Here is a 13,762-nt window from a genome sequence, read left to right on the forward strand (position 1 = left end):
GGGTAAGTACGGGGATACAAGAGAGAGAGAGAGAGAGAGAGAGCGAGAGCGAGAGAGAGAGAGAGAATGTTCTCCGTCCTTGGATGAGAGTTCAGCGGAGCTCCTCCTACACTTCGTCTAATAGTTTCGTGCATTCCAGAAGTCATTTTGTTGTCGTCAGTCTTTTCCGTTATAAGTGCATCAGACTGTTTTCCTCGGTGGGACATAGAAGGACATCTCAGTTACACTTGTAAAACATTTAGTCGAGGTAAGTGACCTGCGGAAACCTTCTGGGGTCACACAGTAAATCGGGGTGGGGGGGGGGGGGGGGGCGGAGTGTTTGGGGGCGCATGTTTAAGTCACATTGGTTAATTTCTTGAACTGCAGTGCCGCATTTGTGATTACGTGCGTAGAGTGTCTTCTGCAAGTTATTTTGGGGTACACTGACGTACCATAGTAATACAATTCAACCCTTTTCAGATCTGAACAGCATTATAAATCTGAAGCTGTGTGGGGCTATTGGTGTTTATTTCCCTGTGGACCAGAGGCTAGTTTCACATGTTCGATCCTCTGTGAGGTAACTATGTCATGACAGGTGTATTGCTCAGGACCCAAGGAAACACAGTGTTGAGTGTGAAGTTGTTTTAATTGGAATTTCCCGAGAAAGATGCAAGTAGCAACACTACAGGCCAAGCATACAGGATCAGCAGTGTTTTTAACTAACACTGCAGTTTTCAGTAAATTCGAAGACAATCGTCTCATCTATGTTATGATTTTAGGTAGCAGGGAAAGGAAGCAAACACGGAGACAGTAGGCAGGTAACACTCAACAAAACTCCATCAAACAACCAACAGTAAAAAGACTGGACTAGTAATTCACAAGAAGCGAATGACACCAGACACAGGTGGGGAGACATGAGGGCAGGCTGAAAGCTGATTGGTTGGTGGTAGAAATGATGGGAATAGAGAAAGGCTGACAAGGCTTATTAAACACAGGTGACACGCGGAAAAAAGGAGGGAAACTCAGTCAAACACAGGACACATGAGGCACAGAACCTCAAAATAAAACAGGAAACAGACTAAATTAATACCAGTACCACGAAAAAGTCTGTTTTCCAATGCACTTTGTCCAATATTTCTGTCTTTTCCATTTCAGCCAAGTGTAAAAACTTTATGTTGCAATATTTCAATTTTGTTTTTCATTTTTGGAATTTCCACAAACAGGTGAATGGAAACTTACCTATTGACTGTGAGCTGTGAGGTTAAAGTGCCAAATTTTACTTGTCCAGCGTGTTTACACCTTTTAGAACCTTTATGTGCCCTCTCTGTATCCTATCGGTACCCTGTTTATACTGTCTGTACCCGTATGAACCCTGTCTGTACCTGTTTGCCCTCTGTCTGTACCTATATGTACTGTTTGCCCTCTCTGTCTGTACCTGTATGTACCCTGTTTATACTGTCTGTACCCGTATGAACCCTGTCTGTACCTGTTTGCCCTCTCTGTCTGTACCTGTATGTACCCTGTCTGTACCTGTTTGCCCTCTGTCCTGTCCTGTAACTACCATTTGTATACCCGTATGAACCCTGTTTATACTTGTTATTACCCTGTCACTAATGAAAGAGGATCTCGCTGCTGAGTGCAAGTATGCCTCTCACAATATACTGCAACGGTTCATCAATTATGAAGGAAAGGGGGGGCAAACGTTTATGGGGCACGGATAACGCCAATCATACAAGGGTACTCTCTGCTGAGTGCAAGGATGCCTCAACATCAACAAACAACAAACTGTTCTAAAGGTGGCTATAGTGTGCGGGGCAGGACTGTGAGTCAACAGTAGATATAGATGTGTTCAGGCCTGGACTGAAGCATGAAAGATTTGGGGCAGATTGAACAATGTGTATTCGAGTCACACCAACAGGAAGTTGGAAGGGGGATTATCCCAACCAAATTTAAAACAAATCTGATAAATGTGTTCAAAGGGAGTTCAAAATAGTTTGCATACAATACCAAAAATGCACAAAAATCTAAATGGCTGACTCCTGGTTGAGTGGGGCAAAGGAATATATGTCCAAAATCATGAGAGAATTGTCAGTACCAAATTTTGGACCAAACTAAGGGACATATTAGGGGGAGCTAGCCTGCTGAATGTTCACAGGCTTTGAGGTGTGCACCAAGTTTTGAGTTTTCCAGAATACCAAAGGTATCAAAAATGCGTTTCAATGCAAAAAGTGTGAAGGAGGTGAAATGAAAAAATACACACAAAACCCAAAATGGCTGACTTCTTATCAGGCAAGCAAAACAATTTGATTTTTGACATTGAAGATGACAACAATGATCTCACCATTTTTTTCCGAAAAACTCCACACCTGTTACGTGCCCAAAATGGCATATTGTCACATGACCTAATGTAATGGTAAAATATGCATTTGATCTATGTGTCCGTGTTGTGAATCCGAAACTTACGTGTGGGTAAAAGTATGCAGTAATGATGAACTTGTAGTTGAAAGTTTCATCTTACCTTGAAACATCTGGCAGAAACTAGATAATGAGCAGATCAAGACAGCCTGTGTCAAAAGACCTGTACTCCCCTATGTATGATTTATCTGAGGAGTGGACCACTGTATGTATAAAATGATGTTGAATCTTGTACTTAGTCGAAGCTTTGCCTTCTACTCAATACGTACCACGGAATAAACGGACAAAGACAAATTTGAATCTTGTTAAGACTTTATTATTTATTTGTGAACAAAAACTCTCTTCTCCCAATTAACATATAAATCTTACACAACACTATGACATCATCGATCAATTTTTGTAACTTGTCAAGCATCCACCCAGCCCCTTGAAAATGTAATTGCGAAACAGAATAACTATAAAAACAATGTGTTCCTTGCACTTTCAGTGCCACTCGGGCCTTTATAACAAACAAACAGACTCAAAACTCGATAGCTATATAGCTAACCCTATTGATAACAATCCTTTAAATTACAATGGGGCCTCCGCTGACCAACCGGTGGTCGGTGCTAATGAACCCATTGACAAATGTTTACAGACAACTCATTTGCAAAATGTTCCTCCCACTTCTGGTGGGCCTTGTCAACTCATGTGAACCTCTCCTTCCCTCCGTCCTCTTATTCTCAGACCCCACTCTTTTCTTACCCTCCCTTCATCCTCCTCCTCCTCTTTCTCTCCTCTTCCTCTCACCACATCTGCTTATCATCCAACAGCATTCCTGTCTTTCCTAAGAGGATTGCGACATGTGGTTTTGATGAACTAACAGACTCTCGCTCTGTTCCCGTTACCCCCCACTTTCACTACCTCATTTTGGTCTTTATTTTGCAAATCCTTTCTTCCTGTTCAGACAGATAAGCACACATAGAAACACACATGAATACACTTGCACAAATACCACACACATGCTTCTGAGTTTCATTGGCTTCCCACTGTCCTTTCCCCTTTCTAGTGGTGTGTCTCATGATCATGTGATCTGTCTTTGTTGCTCTTTGGGTTTGTTCATGTCTCTTCTTTTATTCTACAGTCTGCTCTCCTCTTTCTCTCTGATTATGGTATGCAGTTTTAAACATTATTCTCTAACGAGAATGCTTGCCTTGGAAAGATTTCCTTTCTGCAGTTCGACTTATTTTAATGAACCATTATATTGTCTCTATCTATGGTGTAATGATTTCATATTAACTGGCAGTTAACAAAGTATTTAAAGTGTCATTTATTACCATGTCCCTTCTAAATAAAAGTTTGTTACCCATCTATTTTTGAAGATGGGATCAGGAGACATTTGGTCTGAGAATTGAGGGAGTCGTAAAGTCCACCGGTGGTGGAGGAAGTATTCAGATCCTGTATTTAACTGTAAGCACTAATACCACACTGTAAAATGACTCTGTTACAAGTAAAAGTCCTGCAGTGATAGTTCAGGTGTTTTGAACTGGGGTTGTATTATGTACTACAAAACATATGTCAGACTCCTAGAAAAGCTAATCTAAAAAAAGATCAATATCCATTTACGACTTATCCTACCTTTGTCGCCGCCAATGCTACTACTGCTACTACTACCACCACCAACGATACTACTTTTACTAATAACAGCTACCGCGGCTCAGAATGTAGCACAAGTCGTTCCTCAATCTGAAGATGGGGGGTTCGATCCCCGGCTCCTCCAGTCCTTAGGAAAGACACTTAACCCCAAATTGCACCCGAAGACTGTACGATGGGCAGGTTACACCTTGCTTAGTAGCCCCTGCCATCGGTGTATGAATGGGTGTGAATGATAACATGTAGTGTTAAAGCGCTTTGAGTTGTCAAGAGACTAGAAAGGTGCTGTACAGTCCATTCACCATTTAATAATGATAATGAAGTCAAGGGGAGTACTGGCAGTACATTATGACCACTTGCAGCAGGATCGGTAGTTTAATATATAAAGACATCGTCTTTATATGTTTTGGATTTTAAAATCTTGATTTGTAAAGTAACTAAATCAGTCAGATAATTGTGGTGAAGTAATACGAACAATATTAACCTTTGAAATGTAATGGAGTGGAAGTTGAATTCGGCATGAAGAAACTCAAATAAAAATAAAGTACAAGTACCTCCATTTTTACCGAAGTACAGTACTTGACTAAATGGAATTAGTTCCATGTTCAGCAACTTTCAGTTGGCTGGTGGTAGCAGAATGAAAGTTGACATTGTACATGCAATGGAACATTGTATTGTTTATTTGTAAATATGGACTGTAATCGAGGGTGGTAGCACTTGGTTTGATGATAATAGAAGTGGATTTGTGAAAAAAACTTCAAATTCTTCACTTCAAATCAGTTCCCTTGTGGTATCTGACTAACGTTTCCTGTTTTGCAGTAACATGTCCTCTGAGGGTGTGGTGGCAGCAGTTGAACCCGGGTTACGTCGTCTCTTTGCCTGGTTTGACCATGAAGCCGCTGCGGTGAGATCAGGACTCCACTACCGCTCAGTTTGGGTGGAGTCACCTTAACTTGAATTTGAAGTCCGAAAGATGGTTATTCGACAATGTGTAATGCCAAAACTCTGTGTCTTGTAGGTGATGACCATCCTGTTGGGGCTGTTCCAGCTGCTGTTGGCTGTCCCACTTGCTTACACTGACCCAAGTCTGCCAAAATTCTTCATACTGCCACTTGTTTTAGGACTTCTAGTATGTACCTCATGATTCGCATTCTAATTCTTAGTCTGACAGTGTGTGTGTGTGTGTGTGTGTGGGGGAGGGGGGGGGAGGTGTTCCATTTTTCTACCGAATATGCAACAAAATATGGCATTTCTCTAAAACTGTATTGTGGAAAAAACTTCAAAATAAATGATTAAAGAAAACACAATTTAAATCTTTACAGCAAAAAACTGAGACAATTTTTAACGCTTAGGCGAATATTTATCCATATTTGTACATACCAAACTGACCGAACAGCACCAGGCATTTACAAATATATTTTATTTTTATTTTGTACAAGTACGCCTCTGATTGGGTGACAGGTGATCTCACCTGTGGCATGATCAGCATTTGATTTGTTTTTGCTGTTGTATCACATCGAGGATTTGTGCCGCTGCTGATCAGAGTAGAGTAGCAGTCAACACTGGACAAGGGAGGTCCCATAAGGAACTAACGCACGTCCTGGCTCATAGTATATTATATATGGTAAATGGACTTGCATTTGTAAAGCTCCTTAGTCTTCCAGATACTCAAAGTGTTGTACACTACATGTCAACATTCTCCCACTCACACACACATTCATACACTGATGACAAAGGCTGTGATACAAGGTGCCACCTGCCCATCAGGATCTAAACTAATTCACATTCACGCACACTCACACATCGATGACACAACCATCAGGAGCAATTTGGGGTTCAGTATCTTGCCCAAGGACACTTTGACATGCAGACTCGAACCGCCAATTTTCTGATTAGAGGAGGACCTGCTGTAGTTCTGTCTCACAACTGCCCCTCTTACATATATATATATATATATATACAGATTGAAAAAAGGGTTCGACATGAAATATATTACAGAAAGACTTGAATGAATTATTCTAGTTAAATGCTTTTAAATCCAAAATAAAACAATTAGAGGCAGGTTCCTTTTTTCAATGTATCCAGTTACGAAACAGACACATTTCTCCTCTGAAATCTGAGTCTTGATTTTCAGTTCCTTTAATTTTTGTCTGTAAGCCTCATGTCATCAACATCTTGATCTGGCTAGCAGATGCAATTTAATCAGGAAGTGAGTGAAAGAAAGACTTACTTCTGTGGTCTGGCCACTCAACTTTACACTACTGTCTCTTTTTACACAGAACAAGGATGTTGTCCTCCATGAGTATGACCAGGAAGAATGATTACAGCCTCCAGTAACCTTTTAAATGTGCATGGACATGTGACTGTTGTCTTCCTGTCAAGAAATGTGAAGCTATTCTTCAAAGAGACAAACAAACATAGTCTGTGATCTTGAACAAATTGAATTATTTAAATCTGCAAAGTGATTCATGCTCCCCACCTCTACCTTAAAGCACTAAATCAGTCCATGCGTGGAAAGGATGTCAACGTAGATGAAATAATATACTGTCAGAAAAAATAAATCACATGATGAAATACAAGGCTCTCCCATGTTCTTTACTCTGATGAAAGCAATTTGAGTCTGCCAGTTAAAGTACAATATTCTGTGTATTACAGATTGTGACAGGAGGAATATTCACCATTGCCAATGAAAGGAACTCCAGCAGACGACTGGTACGTTCACATAAAAAGCTAATCTAAAGATTTATGGGAGATTTTGGGCAAACCAACACCTGATACATCATCAAGTCTCGGTTACATTGTATAATCTAAGAATACAAATCATTGTTTGTCTGCCATTTCTATCTTCGAAAACACTCTGTAACCTTTGTATTGAAAAGTGCTGTATGAATAGAGTCTATTAATTTATTATTATTATTGTTATATGCTAAGCTAAAATTCACAGTCAGCCTAAGGCACAGATTGACTTGACACGCCGAGCCTAAAGAAGACAACAGTAATACTTGCTTTACAATAAATTCATATGTTCAAATCTGCAGCAATATATCAGTGTATGAGTGTAAGTGCACAGTGATGGAACTTGACTGCCCTCCTCCACAGCTTCGAGGTTGCGCGTGTAGTCACGCGGTTAGCCTGCTGGGGGCGCTGATTGCCTTCTGCCTCTACTGCTACAACCTCAGCGCCTTATCCAACGAGCTGTGTGAGGACTATCCTCTCATCAACGATGACTACGAAATGATTGGTGTATGTCCTCCCCGGGCACGCCTGGCGGTCAGTTTGCTGTTGTCCAACTTTTCTTTTCTTTCTTATCCGTTCTTTCCTCAGGGTGAAGACAAAGAAGAAGAAGGACAAAAAAAACTGATAATAGTAATGACAGATGAGCTGAATGGGGATTGGGTTGGGGGGATGGATAGATGAGCGAGACGGAAGAATGGTGATGTGATAAGGAGAAATCAATGGGTGCATAGATACCATAGAAGGGTGGAAAGGAATGGGTGCGGCACCAACACATTTCTGACATAAGAGATCAGGAAGAGTGGGATGGCCCGGACTCATGGAAAGAGTCAGCAGAGATTATTGGAGATCACTGCAGTTTAGTCACTTGGGTACGTAAAGATGTTTGATGTGTTTCATTGTCTCCTGCAGGCATATTGCTGGAGTCTGACACTGCTGCTGCTGCTCTATGACATTGGGGCCATGGTCCTGCACTGCCTCCTGACTGTCTCCGCCCTCAAAGCACTCAAAACAGACTGATACACACACAGGAAACACACTTTTCTTTAAAAACCAGATAATTCTCCTAACAAAAGTGTCAATCCGGCAGATTTCTGTTTTAGTGGATTTGATGACATTTGATATTGTGTAAAAAAACAGTGTCAGGTAGCAAATTACTCCTCCTCAAAGTCAATGGAAATTAACTTTCCAAAATGAATGGAAAAATAATAATATAGTGGGATAATACACAAAAAATACGGTAAGTTATTTTCATACCAATGATATTATAGAGCCACACAGTCAGACGATATATTGGACAATATTAGCTTATTGTAGATATATCAATATCAGTGTATATGTGGTCAGGGCCCTGTTTCATTAAACCCTGAGATGAGGGAAACTCTGGGTTTTAAGTTCCAGAGAAATAAGAAACTTAAATTCTGAGTCTGTTCCCATAGTAACTGACGATGTTAACCTAACCTGCTCAGTGGCAGGTTTTCTTTAACAAACCCTGAGTCTCTCTCTGAGTTTTTCCTGTACCAATGTGAGGGTCCCGGGACAGAGGATGTCCCATGTGTACATATTGTAAAGCCCCCTGAGGCAAATTTGTGATTTGTGATTTTGGGCTAAACAAAATAAATTGAATTGAATTGTGTCTTGCCTCTTACAGACCCAGAAAACACTGTTTTTCATTCATATATAAGAGCGTCTCGTCGCGGATTAATTAGCGGTGGTTTACCGTTGTTTGAGATGGTTGGATATTAATTTAATATCCGAAAAATCAAAAGTTACTGCTTTTATGTGTTGACAGTCATTTCTTTGAAGAGCATTTTCTTGCCCTCACTCAAATATTACACAGAGGCTAAGTCAGCCTCAGCTCAGAATAACACCTCTGTATGTCCCTTTCTTTTATAAATATATATAATGTTGTGACACCGTTGATGTCAGCTGTGGAACTATGGAACATAATTCCTAAAATATTGGAGATTATATGTTAATATTTCTAAGTGAGCAGGATCATGGTTTCTTCTTTTCGTTTCACTGAAGCGTGATGGTTATATGACAGTTTCCCATTTCTTTACACAGTCCTTTGCATTTTCATTGAACACTGCAAAGTCTTTTGAGTTGCAAGGGTTGGGTAATAGAGGACAGACAAGGCAATGCTCCATAGCATGGTCTGCTTCTCCACATTCACATGTGGTTGGGCCAGCCTTGTAGCCCCATCTGACCAGAGCAGCTTTTTGATCGTCCCGTTCTTGTTCTGAGGCGGTTTAGTGTTTTCCATTGAGCCCATGGTACTTCTGGGCCAGGGGGAAGGTTTTCAGTGGGCGGTATTTCCATGACAGTTGGAGGAGGGTCATTCTCAAGCTTTTCCCTCCAGAGTTGGAGTCTGGTTTCTTCCCGAGACTTTATTAGGGGCTGGACATGGCTGAGAAAGCTTCTTCTTGATTTTAGAAGAAGCTTTCTCAGCCATGTCCAGCCCCTAATAGGATTACTATGATAACAGGATCATGGTGATAATAGGACAATAGATAATAGGATGATAACAGGATCATGGTGAGGTTACACTATGTAAAACCTTTTCCTGGAAGTCTATATTGGTTACCTCGATGACACTTACAGTACATTTTGTCTTCACTTTAATATCTTTAAAGATATTTTATGTTTGTTTTCTTCTTTTTTTTCTAACAATTGAAACTAGAAAATAAATGTAGCGGAGAGCACTAACATGAACATCTGTATTACTCAACTCAATGATCATTTTTGAGCAGTAGCTCGTGTCTGTGTTTCATGTATGTTGGGGGGGGGGGGTACAAAATAACAAACAGCTTGCACAAAGCCTTACATAAGCCTCACAAAGATGCATTTACTGCAGGGCTGAATGCTGTAATAAGCAACATTATAGTGTTTTTACTCGGGTTTTGCTGCAAAAATATGTGTCTTATTCAAGTGGTGTTAATGGTGCCAATACATTGTTTATATGACTGATGGTGTCATTCCATACCTTGAACCGTCACAAGTGTTTCCAAGACGGGGCATGGGCAGCCAACTTAAGAGCAGCTTCTACTCTGTCCGTGGGTATTTTTAATCAGTTGTTGATGCATCATCGGCAACTGTATACGACTTAAATTGCATTCATGCAATCACCAATCCAAATTATTTGTATGTGCAAACGTACTAGGCAATAAACCGATTCTGATTCTGCAGCTTCAAAAGTTTTCACAGAATTCTTAACGATTGCTTTTTACACGATTGCTGTAATTTCATGCAACTAAACTGAAAATACAGTCTGCCACACAAATGTGGATCAAATACTGAGGTTGTCTGTAAAAAGGTCAAGCAGTGTTCTTATTACTGTATGTTGATAGACAGGATGCTCAGAACAAAGACACAGCCAACAGCCTTTCCTAGTCCTGTGACCACTGAGAAGCTAAATGTCTAATATAATATAAATAGAGACATGTACACCTCCCATTTTTCTTTACCTTATCTTACCTACTGTACTTTATTTGGCTCTTTGGCTGTGGGTCTTAATCTTACACTTGGGGTGGTCTATCATTGTGTTTTATGTTACTCCTTTTTCTTTTACTTTACATCTCATGAACATTGCCATTTTTAAATTCCTAATTTCCTGTTGATTGTTGCTGTTGATTGAATTTTTTTTGATTCCTTCAGGATAATAATCTAAAACAGTTTCACTGATTGAAGGCTTTTAATAATACAAATTTGTGACTTCTTACCAAAATTGGTATTCTTGTTATGTCAAATCCTCTAACCCTGCATTTAGAGAATATAAAATAATATAAAAATATAAAAACTCTGCATAAAACCATGGCTTTTTTTTTACAGTTGGCAACACACTTTATACTGAGTTCACTTTTTAAAAACTTCTCAGGCACTTCTCTTTAGATTAGATTAGATTGAATCCATTGCACACCTCTCCTCTTTGGCTTCTCCAAAGTACATTAAAGGTACATACAATACACATTTTTCTTTTCACTCAGTGATGTATGTGCCAATTAGGAGACCAGGAAGTAGTATGTAAATATGTGCAAATGCAGTGTTGTGCAGCTCCTCCAGCAGAGCAGGGTGACGGAGATTTAGCCATCGACAGAAGCACTGGCAGCAGTGGGCGGGACATTACCGTCACATGGGGGTTTCCCGTGTATCAGCTGAGCACGGGACCCCACCATTACCCTGCGACATAGGGGACACCAGAGGGACAATGGGCCCAGTTAAATCTAATCGCACACAAATACCTCGGCAAATACTATGTATTTAAAATATGTATTACTATGAATCAGGAGTTCGTTACAGTTCATCTGTGCTGTTTTAGAATATTTCAATTTTGTCCGAACACCCCCGCAAACCTCGGAACGTGGATAGTTCCCAAGATGGCGGCGGTTTCAGTCAGTGAGGAGTGAAACTTAACTATTTTAGTGAAGATTTTGTCCTTTTCTAACACATTTTATCGACTGAAGTCGTATGATTATTAAGGTTAGCATTGCCGGAACACCGAGGCGTTTGATAGTGGTCGTCAGGACCGAGTGGCGGCATTCTGGGCTCCGTTTTTCATCGCCAAATCGTTGGGCTTTCCTTGAAGTTGACGGTGGCTAGATACCTGACATTGCGATCATACAAACTGTTGTTGCCATCATATCGTTCAACGCGGAACTGTCCGGTGAGATTGGACTTGGCCGAGTAGCTAGTTAGCTCAGCGGTCAAAGTGCTTCGAAGACGACTCGGCAGCTTTTCGTTCAGCTGGATTCCGTCGGGGCTGGTCGGAGATCCCGAGGACGTGTCACGTCACCTGTCACCTGAGATAAATAGTTGGTGTTGGATGTCACCACCAGTCAGTGTCGGGCTCAACTTGGTTTGCTAGCGTCGTGTAAGTACCAGTTTATTTTTACCCGGTGTGTTGCGTCGCTGTTACCAGTGCTCGTTTGAACAGCTTGTTCTGTTTTGTGGCCTGCAGTCACTTAACTCGAGAGGATGACTGTAGTATGACTCTTTAACGCCAACGTAACAACAACATAACACTATCGTTAAGTCTACTGTGTACAAAATAGTGCACTCCAAATGTTACCATCGCTACTATTAACAAAAAATGCCCACATTTGTCACCTACCACTGGTTGCTATTTTATTAAGGGAGTGGCTGCATGTAACATGGTTTGTTTTGCCTAGATTTGTTAACAATAAGTCCATGGCTATTAATTATCTACTCAACGGTGGTAGCATTAAGATTCAGAGGCTGGGCCTCTCTGACTGTCCACTTTATGTTTCCAAACATTGTTTTTAACTCTCATTTCCTGGTTCCTTTACGACAGACAGCCATCCTGGCAAATCAGATGGAGAAGCTCCAGGACCTGAGCCAATCAGAGCTCCAGGAGCTCCTGGACAACCCAGAGAGGGTGGAGTCTATGGCTCTGGAGTCTGACGAAGTACAAATTATGATTCACTTTCCATTTGGCCTTCATTTTTTCAATGCAGCATGTTTCAGCTTTTCGAGAGGCTGAATTCTAAAATGACAAGTGTTTTGTGAGACATTAGGAATTTGTTTTTAAAGTCATTAATCCTTGCAGGGTGTTTGGTTAGTTGCCCTTCTCAGTGTGGGTGTGTGACACAAGCCACCCTAATGCTAATGAATGATATGCCTTGTTTCTAGTTTAGTGGACAGTCTGGGTGGGGTTAGTGAGTCATTCTTTCCTTCTTTGGTAACCACAGAAGAGAACTAAAGCAATATTGCTGGCCAAATTTGACAAAAACCTATAGTACTAGGAAGCTCCCATTAATGTGAATGTTTAGCCCTTGTAGTCCTTCCCACAACTCTGTATATGCCCATCACACTGCTCACTTAAACTCTGCCTTTCAGGTTTTGTGTTTTTTGTCAATTCGCTATTGGTAATATAACACTTATACCCTATTACATTAAAACAAGCACCCCAGGTTCCAGTCGCATAGCCAGTGTGGTTATGCGACTGGATAGACACAGGCTAACCTTCTGTGTATATTGAACATAGGCTACAAGTGTATGTCATTGGCTCAGCTTTAGGTGGTTATGTATTTTGCTGCTGAAAGAAAGTCGGCTAAACTTCACTTTCTCTGGATTTGCATAAAAGCATGTGTGGAAAAAGGTGCTGCCAACACAGAGCAGACACATTTGCATGCAAGTAAGTTACTGAACACACTAAACACGCACCAGCTGTAATCTGAAAGCAAGCCTGTGATTGGAAAATTATATATTTATTCATACTTGAAATTCACTTCACAAGGTTTATGGAACCTGTACATTTATTCCATACAGTTTAATGTGGTTGCTGTGATTAAATGATATTGTTCAACAATAATCTGTTCATTTTTAGTTCTCATTGTTGCAATTTGAGATGTTATAGCTGCTCCTTGTTGCAGTTCCCCCGAGTCTCCCCTACTGTAACACTGAAACCTGCCAAAATGACACACGGTAGGCCAGTAAAATGCAGCCAGTTGCCCGATAACGTAAAATAAAAAAATAACGTTACTGACTTTGCTCTGCTCCGCCCATGTCTGTCGCACAGCCCTGGGGCTGAAGTACAGAGCGCCACGTGAAAACAGACAGACAGGCAGGCTTGTTTGCCAGAAGGCCGTGCCATCGGTGTGTGAATGTGCGTGTGAATGTTGACATGTAGTGTAAAGTCCTTTGAGTGGTCGGAAGACTAGGAAGGCGCTAAGTGAATACAAGTCCATTTACCAGTGTGTTGTTTAGGAACAGATGAGCAGAACCAAAATTATTTTCTTTTTACGACTAGCTAGTTTTCCTATTAAGCCATTAGTTTACTTTTACAGATGTGGTTTTGCTGAATCTGACCAGAGCCCTGAACTACAAAATGTTATTTGGGGTCAGCAGGGTAACTTCAGGTTCAACCCGGTTCTCAGTCCTACGATGGGCTTCACTTCATGCCGGGGTACAGCGCCATGGCAAGCAGGGTCTATTTGAGTGTGAGGACAGGGTTTTGAGGGAGAGCATTACAAACTCTGAAGTG

General features: G+C 40.9%; 2 protein-coding genes across 4 annotated transcripts in view; both read left to right on the plus strand.

The window, feature by feature from the left end:
- Nucleotides 1-119: 119 nt before the first annotated feature.
- LOC306783997 (uncharacterized protein) lies at nucleotides 120-8,395 on the plus strand. Of its 2 annotated transcripts, none has more exons than XM_079277801.1 (6): nucleotides 120-247; nucleotides 4,846-4,930; nucleotides 5,045-5,155; nucleotides 6,682-6,738; nucleotides 7,126-7,296; nucleotides 7,672-8,395. In XM_079277801.1, the coding sequence occupies exons 2-6, from the start codon at nucleotides 4,850-4,852 to the stop codon at nucleotides 7,777-7,779; spliced, it is 528 nt and encodes a 175-aa protein (XP_079133927.1). In that variant the 5' UTR covers nucleotides 120-247; nucleotides 4,846-4,849; the 3' UTR covers nucleotides 7,780-8,395. The 2 variants fall into 2 exon arrangements, with proteins under 2 accessions (XP_079133927.1, XP_079133928.1); XM_079277802.1 differs by lacking the exon at nucleotides 7,126-7,296 and adding an exon at nucleotides 7,351-7,392.
- Nucleotides 8,396-11,142: 2,747 nt separating this feature from the next.
- The window catches only part of vps37c (VPS37C subunit of ESCRT-I), a 10,137-nt gene continuing 7,517 nt past the window's right edge, over nucleotides 11,143-13,762 (plus strand). The window contains exons 1-2 of one of the 2 annotated variants that reach the window (XM_079279029.1): nucleotides 11,143-11,629; nucleotides 12,071-12,184. In XM_079279029.1, the coding sequence (XP_079135155.1) occupies nucleotides 12,092-12,184 (93 nt within the window). In that variant the 5' untranslated portion in view covers nucleotides 11,143-11,629; nucleotides 12,071-12,091. The remainder of the gene's footprint in view (nucleotides 11,630-12,070; nucleotides 12,185-13,762) is intronic. The other variant, XM_079279030.1, reaches the window with a different exon arrangement.

The sequence above is a fragment of the Melanostigma gelatinosum genome, assembly GCF_949748355.1.
Source record: "Melanostigma gelatinosum genome assembly, chromosome: 11".
Taxonomy (NCBI): domain Eukaryota; kingdom Metazoa; phylum Chordata; class Actinopteri; order Perciformes; family Zoarcidae; genus Melanostigma; species Melanostigma gelatinosum.

What these genes read in the sequence shown, in the direction of transcription:
- LOC306783997 (XM_079277801.1), top strand. Translation starts at nt 4,850, where the DNA reads ATGTCCTCTGAGGGTGTGGTGGCAGCAGTTGAACCCGGGTTACGTCGT. An exon ending in TTGACCATGAAGCCGCTGCG is followed by an intron (nt 4,931 to 5,044) that starts GTGAGATCAGGA and finishes TGTGTCTTGTAG; the next exon opens with GTGATGACCATCCTGTTGGG. An exon ending in CTCCCCGGGCACGCCTGGCG is followed by an intron (nt 7,297 to 7,671) that starts GTCAGTTTGCTG and finishes TGTCTCCTGCAG; the next exon opens with GCATATTGCTGGAGTCTGAC.